This window comes from Silene latifolia, chromosome 9 (assembly GCF_048544455.1).
Source record: "Silene latifolia isolate original U9 population chromosome 9, ASM4854445v1, whole genome shotgun sequence".
NCBI classification, from domain to species: Eukaryota; Viridiplantae; Streptophyta; class Magnoliopsida; order Caryophyllales; family Caryophyllaceae; genus Silene; species Silene latifolia.
The window spans coordinates 36045046-36056464 of NC_133534.1; the positions used below are offsets into that span (position 1 = coordinate 36045046).

At 36.6% G+C, this 11419-nt stretch overlaps 1 protein-coding gene across 1 annotated transcript; it reads right to left on the reverse strand.

Moving 5' to 3' along the window:
* Positions 1–254: 254 nt before the first annotated feature.
* On the reverse strand, positions 255–5042 carry LOC141602591 (O-fucosyltransferase 16-like). The gene is made up of 9 exons (XM_074422794.1): positions 4570–5042; positions 4338–4428; positions 3987–4063; positions 2778–2866; positions 2488–2671; positions 2173–2354; positions 1702–1804; positions 1289–1620; positions 255–1121 (listed from the first exon to the last, which is right to left on the reverse strand). Exons 1-9 carry the CDS (start codon positions 4870–4872, stop codon positions 788–790), a joined length of 1695 nt encoding a protein of 564 aa, XP_074278895.1. The 5' UTR covers positions 4873–5042; the 3' UTR covers positions 255–787.
* Between the last annotated feature and the right edge of the window lie 6377 nt (positions 5043–11419).

Below are 11419 nucleotides of genomic sequence, written 5' to 3' on the forward strand. Positions count from 1 at the left end.
TTTAACGAAGAAAAAAATGTGTGCCCCCGACCCTTTTTTACCAAAATCCTGCATTCGTTAGCAGTTTAGCTAGTTTCAGTCGGAAGAACATGACCTAAATAGGCACAAAACTTCTCTGAAAATTTGTGACTTTGCATCTGGTATATTTCAAGTTCTACCAGCCTTTAAATACGTACCCAACAAACAAATTCTCATTTAAGAAGGGTCAAATATACCCGTGTTGGATTAACCAAAGTATTAGAATGGATGTAGGATTTTCGTAAAAGAGAAAAAAGATTTTATCCTATATATACATGTAGAATGATATTTAACCTGTTTTAGTATTAAAACCTCCATTTTAAGGAAGAGTAGTTGACAAACCAAAGTATACCTATGAATAAAGTGGTCGTAAATTGTTGAGGTCGCAGGTTCGAAGCTCTCTTTCCCGGTATCGTAGTGTTATTGACCTCGTGTGACCCTTTTGAAACCCCCCAAAAAAAAAGTTTATCTTGGGAACTAGACATTGTCAATATTTACATATTCAATGACTTGCTTCTCTATGGGCTGGAAAATGGGCATCTATGTACAACCTGTGTTGATGCGTCTTCTGCCTGTTGCTGAAATCAACCTTGTCTCGTTATACATACAGCTTACAGGCTTATGGACACATACAAAAGCAGTCGAAGAATCGTTTACGAAAAAGAGCTTATCGAAAACTCATGAGAAGAGAATGTAGTCAATAAGCCAGCTACTCATCCAGTTCTGAATGTTCTGAAGTCAGTAGTACGGCTGTATCCTTACTCCTCAATCAAAACAACTCTTTTTCAGGGACAGTGATTTCGCTGTCTCCATCGTCTGGATCAACCAAATCATGTTCATCCTCCGAAGTGGAGTAATCAGTGACATGACTTGTGTCATGGGTTTCGCTAAAATCTTTTCCATTCTGACATAAGCAAGGTGATGGGTTTTCATGGAATTCGCCTCGACCTGGCTTAATTTCATTTGGTTCTCCCATGAAGCCAACCTGATGAGTCCTGACTCCTGTGGCAAATGCCTCCCAACTCATATTTGTTCGGTTCATGAACAGATTGGAAAGCTTTTTCGAATTAGGCCTAATTGTTGGCTTGTGCCCAAAGTATTGCCTGTAACACAAGTAATAAACTTAGATGTAAAAAACCATATTTCGGAATGGATGATTTTGGAACCGGTGCAGTTTTGTCAAGCCGTCCAGGCAGGCCTAATGCAGGCGCGTTATTTGAGCTAGGTCAATGTTAGACTTTTATAAGAAAAGCAGGGTAAGATAGGATACCTTCTTCCAGCTAAAATTTTAGCCATATTGCCATTGTTATTGGTCACAAAAACATCACTTTCATCGCAAACAATGAAATCCAAGGCAGCCATCCTTGCAGAATACGACGTGAATGGAGCCAGCTCTTCCTGAGTAGCTATAGTGTCTTTTGAATGGAAATTTGGAAAAAGCTTTCTAAGAGGGGCTAGTGTCTCCTCTCCACCATAAACTTCTCCGGACGCCACATAGATATGGACGTCATATGCATAACCAAGTGCCCTTAACATTAGACCCACTTCCTCTGGAGTAAGTGGGCATCTCCCTTGCCTCCTTTGCCTATCCGGGTTGCTTTTCTGTGTATAATTAACACCAACATTTCTTTAAAAAAAGGTCTTATATTTCCTTTTAATGTTTTAAATCAGTTGAAAACTCACATGTAATGTTTTCCACCGTCTCCGTATAGTACCTAGTTCATTTCTTTGGTTCTCCCCTCCTCCGTAATCACATCCCGAGAACGCAAGCATATCAGGTTCAAACCTATTGACATCAAATTCACAAAATATTCAGAATTAAACATCGTAAATCAAATTTTATTATGGGTCATCCAGAAACAATCTCTATATTTTCTAACACATGAAAGAGGTTACGTACACGGTACACCTTACTCCAAACCTTGCCATAGGCATTAGGCAAGAAAATAAAAAAGGAAAACAATATGAATTTGGAAATCTGCAGCATTTCATCCAACAAAAGGCAATTAGGAGACGAGTCTCTTTCGCCATCAAATTCAAGCTATAATAAAACTTGCTTTCAATGTTTCCAGGAGAGTAAATGTCGTCTTATCATTAACTTGATAATAGTAGCAGATGCATCAAATAGATTACCAACTGTCTTAAAGTTCTTACCTCAAATGCAGGGCAATAAAATGTCTGCTTCTCATCCTCATTCTCTCAACCAATTTTCTGCCCATTTCAAGTATCCGATCAGTAAACCGTAAAGCATGGTAATTAACCCTACACCGTAGTCTTTGTAATTCGGTGTCCAAGTTGTTTGAGAGCCTGTAATCATATTTAGTCAGCTGAACGGCCTGCGCTACACAACACTTAGATTAATGACAGATTTTCCAACAGAGGCTCGCGTTATTTTACTTCAAGGCTAATTATAGAGAGGTTCGCTTTATTTTGCTTCAAGGCTAATTACATGTTGATCAAATTACTTACATGCTTTTTCTTGAGAATAGGTAAGATTCGATTTAGATAATACTTGGGACTACACTTCCTTGGAACGCGAGTGTGAACAGGATTAATAACTTTTCCGCCTACTGAAGGAAGTTTCTTTAAAATCTTGACATCATTTGATAGAAATGATATAAACCAATCCACACCAAAGATGTCATCAAAGTTGCTGCATCAGACATGACACAAAGTTACAAAACCATATAGATTATACGACGACATTCTGTGATGAAAGGAATTTATTAGATTGAATGGTAAGTACTTGTTCAACAAACCTCGCATCCTTCCAATAAGATTTTTGATCCAACATGGGAACAATAAGAGTTGCATTCAGTATGTAGGCCGCAGCAACCGCATCTATAATCTATGCCATTGAATCATTAATTAATGTGTAAAATTACAGTTCAAGGGTAAAGCAAAATTAAAGCATGAATCATGAACAAACCATAATCAATTAAAAAGTAAATGATTCTGACATTCTAATTCTTTACTTAAAGCTAAGTGCAAATTGAGGAATTCTTTATAATGAAGCTACCACATAGTCTTTCGCCTATCTGTCATGAAGGCTAAATACATTTATTCGTGTCAAGAAACCATCTCAAGTTCCAATATCGGTTTTATACTCTGGTAAGATATGCTAAACTAGGTTCCTTGCCTCAATGCCATCATTATTGAGGTAAATTGGCAATAATAACATAAAATTAGTAGGTCATTCCCATGTTATAATATAACAACTTCATAGCATTGAGGATTGAATTATACAAATAAACAGAACGGTCCTCCGCCTAGTCGGAAAATTTATTCTATGAAACATAGTCTCCAATGGCCTATATCCTATTAATACCAACTAAAGGCGCTAGAGAATCAAAATAATACAGACCCCATTCTGACAACAAACATATAAAGTAAAACAAAGCATATGCAAGCACAATGCACATTTCCAGTTATGAGCTTGAATTGTATACAACAATATTATCCTTCTTAGAAATCTAGAATATAATATTACCTACTCAAGTATAATGGAACTTTTCACACTTCTTTATTTGGCACTATTATGAAAAGCGGCGTATATTTTCCAATATATAGCCCTGTTGGTAGGCGATCTGTAAACACCACTGTAAGTCCTCAAAGAGGCCGATGGTCTGCCCTGGCCTTGGACTGGGTAAGGCCACCCTTAACCTAAACTTTTATGTACAAAAAAAAAAAAAACGACCTATATACAGTCAATACTTGGCCAATACAAGGCTAATAAAGCCGATACTAAACCGTTGTGGGTCATACGATCAATATAAAACAAGACGTGGTAGACTGCATGGACGCACCACCGCGTCTATGCTTAGCATGTTTCACAACCATTATCGTAATTGCGACCAATACCCAGACTTGTTCCATAACAACAACATTCTGCATTCTTATAAACCTTATTCAATCGAAATATGGGAAATGCAAACATAAATATAAATATATATAAAGAAAAGGCTCACCCCTGTTCTTTGTTGATTCAATCCTCCACTTGTTGAAATCAGTAAGTATCTCTCAGGCTCAGTTTTAACCTCCGCCGCTAAAAATCAATTCATTATTCCACTAATTAATACGAGTATCAATCTACAAAACAAACTTGAATTCAATTTTTATAATTTACTCTCTTCGTCCATTCAATTACCATAATCTACTCCTTCCGTCTCAATCATTTATTCAAATTTTTTATTCTTTGTGATGCGTATTGTAATTGGTAATAAACAAACCGATTTCAAAGGTAATTCAACTGAGTCATAAATTTTCTTCCTTTTATTGACTGTGTTTAAGTTAAACAAACGAGAAAGCTAGAGGATTACAGAGAAATTGTTTGGAGGCGTTGCTGCAACCGTAGTACATTTCCGACGAACTTGTTCTCCAAAGTTCACGTCTCAAACTTACACTTTTACTCTGTTAACACACATAAATTGAAAAATTTACGAACGAAAAAACAAAAAAAATAGTACGGTTTTTCAACATGTGCCTCGGGAAAACCTATATAAATGCAAACGTAAATTCAAAATGTTTTATAAGTAACAAAAGAGGACGTACGATGGAGCTACGGTGCTGGGGATAGAGAAGATGATCAGAAACAGGAGGAGAGACAAAGGAGAAGAAAAAAACGACGAACAGAGATACGACCAAGACCGACAAGAAATACCGCCGGTAGCGGTAAACAATACGGCGATGGTAGCGGCGGATTAGAAATACTCCACCAGCGGTAATGCCTTTCTTCGACGTGGCATTCTCTGGGGAACTTAACATGGAGTTGACGGCGGAGACAGGGTGGCGTAAGATGGAAAGCATACAAACCAATGGCGCCTTTTGTTTACGGTTCGTCTTGGCGTTGGCCATGCGTTTCGCCGGAGACGTTATGATTATGAGGAGTTTACTGGTTTAGGAGTTTGGGTGAAAACAGGGGTTTGGGAAAGCAGAAGAAGCTTGTTAGTTGTATTTGTAATGTTGACTTGTAAAATGCCAAAAATGGATTTTATTAGTTTTAATTGGCAGTTCTATATTTGTTGGATTTTGGGTTTGTTGGGATTCTTTGTTTCAGTGCGTTGTCATTCTTCATCTCTATTATTATGTCGCGCATTTGCAAGAGTACGTTTTTTATTAACAACCATTTAAACAAAAATAAATAAATAAACAAAAATTAGCAGTGAATTAACGTATCCCCTATAGACTAAAAGAATAACACATCTGTGTTATTACCGCTCATGTTTCTCGCTCAACTTCCCCCATATGGAATATTCCCTTCTAAAATATTACCTTTTAAAATATTGTACTCAATAACATATTCACATAATTGTTTTCAATCTATTTTGAGTAATAATAAATATATACACACATAAAATCTCAGAAAATCAAGAACAATAAAATGACAACTTTATATACACTATACAATATTCTCTACCGAGATTATCATCCACCAATACACAATACTCAAATTATATACACAATACACAAATTATATACACAATATTCTACTGAGATTATTCCCCAATTTATAAATCGTCTTTTTAGATTCGTACTATATCGTTTTTACCGGATTTCTTTTATAAAGTTAATACGTGTTTTAATTAGAGATTGTACATCTAACTTAAAATGTATTATTAATGTCATCAATTAGTTGCATGTAATGCTTATTTACAATTATAGTTTTATTAATATTTCAAAACAGATATAATGTAACTTAAAGTATGATTATTTACAATTATAGTTTTATTAATACTTTAAAAGTATGGTTATTTACAATTATAGTTTTATTAATACTTCAAAACAGATATAATGTAACTTAAAGTATCCTTTCATGTTAGTAAACTTTCGTATACTTTCGGGTTAGTTATATCAAGTACATTTTAACATTAAATTTAAATCACATTCAATTTATACAAAGAATAGTAATTTGGACACCTATCTAGAAACACCCCCTATAAAATTATCGTGTTGTAGCACGGGTTCTATACTAGTTAATTAATAACTGTAGACACCTCGTTTCTACCTAAGGTTAGGCTGTCATATAATGTTAGGAGTATATCTCATTTTGAGTCCCAGGTCACTATTTTAGGCTAAACTTAAGTTTACATTACAAAATGTGCATTTCATTTAGCTAATACGACAACCCAACCTTTAAGCCCATTTTACGAAGTGATAACGATATTTTTGGGTTTGGCCTACTTCACAAAAAGTTCTAAATCTTTCTCTGAGCTTTCCAACACCACCGAAATCACCTTAATCTGAATCTTGTAGAGAACGTTATGCCTAAAATACGACAGGCTATCAAACGCGTTTTCTTGCGCAGAAGGAAACTACCCGAGAGAAAACGCACCAAGTGATGCGCCTCTTCTGTGGAACGAAGCACCTGCTGCGCCTTTTTCTCAGGGCTTTCTTTTTATCCAAGTTTCTGTGTTTCAACCTAAGTCGGTTGTTTCCTTTCCTATTTTCTTCCATATCCCTTTCCTGAACCCCACCTCGTGATTAGTATAAATAGAGGTCTTCCACTCACATATTTCTCAAGCGAGTGTCCGCCCCTTCTCATCTCCCTTTGCATTCTAAGACTGCGCTCTTACTTTTCGACACCTACGTGCTTGCTTTACCCGACCACGTAAGCCCAGATCATTCTGGGTACCAGTCACGTTTGCATGACCGACCAATTTGACCACTACACCATAATTAATTAATTTCTTTTAAAATCCTTTTTCATGGGCACTTTTATATTTGCATAGATCGAGTCAAGTTACCACTAAAAAAACCGATTTTAGTTAATCTCGCGACGCTAACATGTAAGTCTGAGGGTGTAATCCCATTTTTTATCTTATTTATTTTTGTAATAATTATTATGTATGTTTTTACATTATAAACATGCTAAAAACATCTTTTAAAACCTTTTTTACGAAACACCAAAGATCTGGCGTAGAGAAGGATCGCATCAACTGATGCGCCTTCTGGAAGGATCGCAGCATCTGTTGCGCCTCTTCCAGGGGTTGCCATCAGTTGTTGCACTTCTTCCTCTTCCTCGGGTTTCTGCACTTTCGCCCCTTTCATTCTTTCGTTCTTTTTTCGTCTCCTTTTCTTCTTATTTCGACAAATTGTTTTTATTACTTAATTTTATCAAACATTTTCCAATCCTTTTCGACCTAAATCCCTTATAATCAATATTTGCGGGTTTTCGTCACTTTATTCAAACCCGGATTTTAGAGGTTCGATTTCTTCGATATCAAGTCTTTTGAATCCATCTTTTGTATATTGTTTCCAATTCACTTTCAATCCTTTGTTTCCCAACTCCCGTTTTAATTCGATCTTCGTAAAATCCAACATCGTAAATAACCATAACTTGTAAACCATTGTATTATCTCGTTTTGATTCTCTTTTCTCGCTTTATGATGATTTTAGATGCATGTAATCTGATTAAACCACTTACATCTGAGTTATGCGTTCATGATCAATGTAAGCTAACCAATGAACAATAACGAACAACGAGTCTAACTTTCACAGTCAGAATCCAACTCGAGAACAGTCACACAAACTGATGCACCTCTTCCAGAGGACGCAGTTTATGCTGCGCCTATTCTGAGATGGCTTTTGCCTCTGAACTCTTCTCATCTTGACGTAGCTTTCTAATTAAGATTCTAATCGACTATTATCCTTATTATCACCTCTAATTCGATACATCTTAATATTCCTATATTCCAATTCTTTTATTTCTTTTAGTTTATTTTACTCTTTTAATTTTATTTTATTTTATTTTATTTTATTCCCTTAATTCTCTTTTGGGCATGTTTATAATGTAAATTCAGTACTCATTGTAATTTATTCCTTTGTATTTATAGTCATATTCTGTATGATTTACTTCCTTCGCATTAACATGTAACGAATCTAGCTTCCAAATTCGACTCAATTAGTTGCTAAATTGTTTGTTCACCGACATAGTCTAATCTCACATGCTAGGATTAATCCGTGGATATTGCATTGTATGTATAGAACTGATGACATATCGAGTATAAACAACTTCCAGGATCATTAGTAGAGGCCGCTATTGAGGCGGGCGGGATTAAGTGTTCAAATAAGCGAGCTTCCTAATAAGTACCCTCACCCCTTACTTAAGATCTCTGTGAGCATCCGTGTTCATTGGCATTGTGAGAGTCATTCTAGACATAGAATGCTAAGGGTAACGAATTTCTTATGGTGTGTTTGGATTGAGGGATTTGGAGGGAAAAGAAATGGAGGGAGAGCAGGGGATTTAAAATCCCTTGTTTGGATAACAAATGAGGGCGGAGGGAAATGTAGGGAAGAGATTTGGAGGGATCCAATTTCCCTCCTCCAAGCCTAATCAAAATCTCTCCATAATAGGCAAGATTTGGAGGAAAATTGTATCCAAACTGTGACACCCCCATACTCCAAGTGCCTTACCAGGACCACTCACGTATAAAGATGTCACCATCTCGGTTTTCCGAGGCAATGATAATCAAAAGACAATGAAGAAACAACATTTAAATAGCAAAATGTTTAAGTGAGTAAATACAATCCAAAACCAACTGCCAAAATATGGTTTACATGGTCTCAAAACAACTGTCTAAAAACTATCAAAACTACAGCGGAAGACTCTATCATCTGATGGCGACACATCCCAGCTATCCCTGGTATCTCGACTCATACCTGCTCAACACCTGCTCACCATCCCCGAATGGATCACCACAGTTTTTAAAACAATTAAACGGGGTCAGTACTAATCACACAATTTACATAACTCACAAACAACACACAACACAGCTCAATCGTCACAGATATACTCCGAACTCCATCACCAACTCCACAATACTGACTACACACTAAAGTGTATAGCCCTGCCAGAGTACCCATCGCAACAGGTTACTCCTCGCCGCCAGTGGGGGACCGCAACCGTTCCCACCAAAGCCCCGCTCATCTCCATCGAGCGATAAACCCAAATCCATTAATGTGCACATCCCTTCTGTGGCGGGTTCCACAGAAGGCGAATAATGGGCGTGAAGCCACTCCCGCAAGTGACTCCACTCAGCCAGGGACGCACCCCGAAGAACACAGACAGATACAATCAATCACAACTACTAATCAAAAAGCAAACCTAACAACCATCACAATACTCGTACGATAATATTCAACAATCACAATTCACAACCAACACATCATGTGACTAATACTGAGTAGGGAAACCCTATCTGGAATGCAATACAATAAGACGGTCTCAACAGCTGTTATCAAAACTCCTCTTCTACGAATCCTCCTCCTAACATATGATCATACAATTACTAACAATCATAAAAGACAACAAAACCCCCAAATTAGGGTTTAAACAAACTTAATAAAATACTATAAAATTGGTACGTAGATCTTACCCTCGACGCAAGGATCACAAGAATGTAAAGGATGATGAATTCCGACCTCTCAAACTCCGGGATTTGTCAATAATGCGAAAGATGCGAAGTGCGTAGGTTGGAATCTCTTTTGAAGTAATTAGGTCTGATAAAAGTGTTTAGTGTTGATGACGGAAAGCTTTATATACCTATTCGCATTATTAAAAAAACCCGCTAAAACATTGCCCGTAAACCGAGCTACTCGATCGAGCAACCAACGTACTCGATCGAGTGCCGATTACTCGATCGAGTGCCCAGGCTACTCGATCGAGTACCCTACAAGGAGAACACTGTTTTAAAATTCAAAACACCCTTACTCGACAGAGTAAGACCCACTCGATAGAGTACCCAAAGGCTCATACAACCGTAGTATTACAGTCTTCCCTCCTTAAAAAGAACTTCGTCCCCGAAGTTCAAACCACAACAAAGAAAATACATACTATAACACTCCCGACACAACAACCCAAAACAAAACTCAACATAAAAGCATGCTACCAACAAAACTCAACCCGACTCAAACCATTACTAACCATACCGACACAACACAAAAGATGTAAAAACTCTTCAAACTCTTTGCGATCATCTCCTACCCCCCTAAAAGAAACAAGGTTACGTCCTGTTGGACCTTTAGTCCTAATTAGTTGTTTTGATAATGACAGTAATGATTTGTATGTGGACTTAATATTATAAACATATGCGTGTAATTGTGTGCTTAAGTCTTATTATAGAAAGGAACAATTACAATGACGCAAGCTTGAAGTTTGGATCAAGGAGGAGCAACTTCAAAGACACTTGATCGTTGTATTCAAGCAAGATCAAGATCAGAAATCAACCACGAGACTCAAGATGAGAGACTTGTGAAGAGACGATTCGTTTACTGAATATCTACTGAAGATTAGATACTATAGGTCGTCATCCGGTAATGGTTTTACTTTGTTTGATTTAAAGGTTAGTGAAGTTATGACCTCACAGCCATAACTTCATTGCTAGACAAAAATGATGCGTTAATTTTTGGAAAATATATTTTTAATGTTTTATAAGAATAAGAGAGTATTTATTTAATTGGAATTAATTAATAAGAATTTAAGTTGAATAAACTATTGGTTTGTAACACGATATTTATGTCGTCATGCAACCTAGGGTTTTTAACTAAATTCTATCTCGATTTGTTGTGGGCTATGGTGGCCGAATGGACCGAAGGAAGCCTAGGGGCCGGCCGAACCCTAGTGGTCGAAAACCCTAGAGGCCGAAACCCTAGAGGCCGAATTTTCAACTCCTAAACCTTAGCCTCCTACTTGTTCGTCAAGTCATTTTAGGGTTTTATACATTCCAGAATATTCCTAAACCCTAATTCTCTATAACTATAAATACCTCTCTTCATTCAACATTTATTGAGACACACATCTACACTTTCAAGAGAAAAAATATTTAAGCAAAAATTATTTGAGCTTTAATTCTTATTTTACAAATTGCTTATACAAAAGTTGCGCATCATATTTGTCAATCACTCAAAGAGAAATCATTATAGGATACTAAGTACACAAAGATATTATACTCACTCGCATAACGTGAGATTAGTATTTATCGTTGTACTTTTCTTATTAACGTAAGAGCAATCTAGAGTATTTAGCGATAATCAATCTGAGTTATAATCATATAGTTGATTATACAAGTGGATTGATAATTTTTGTAATCCGTAGAAAGGTACTAAAAATTATTAATCGAGAATAGTGGACGTAGGTTTCGACTTGTGAAACTGAACCACTTCAAAAATCATGTGTGTCTCTCTTTCTCTCTTTCTTTATTTTCGTTATTTTGTTTTTGCGCTTATTAGTGAGTTAATTAGTTGATTTTAATCAATAAAATCAAATAATTAATTTTACATCATATATTTCGAAAAAGTGGGCATCGTTTTTAATACTCAATTCACCCCCCCTCTTTCGTATTCGATCAATAGACTCCTCAATTGGTATCTGCGCCTCGTGCTCTTGATAGCCTAACAGCTAGAG

Coding starts and splice junctions, on each gene's coding strand:
- LOC141602591 (XM_074422794.1), bottom strand. CDS start 4,872: ATGGCCAACGCCAAGACGAACCGTAAACAAAAGGCGCCATTGGTTTGT. Junction 4,429..4,569: donor CCCAGCACCGTAGCTCCATC/GTACGTCCTCTT, acceptor GTGTGTTAACAG/AGTAAAAGTGTAAGTTTGAG. Junction 2,672..2,777: donor TCTTATTGGAAGGATGCGAG/GTTTGTTGAACA, acceptor TGTCTGATGCAG/CAACTTTGATGACATCTTTG.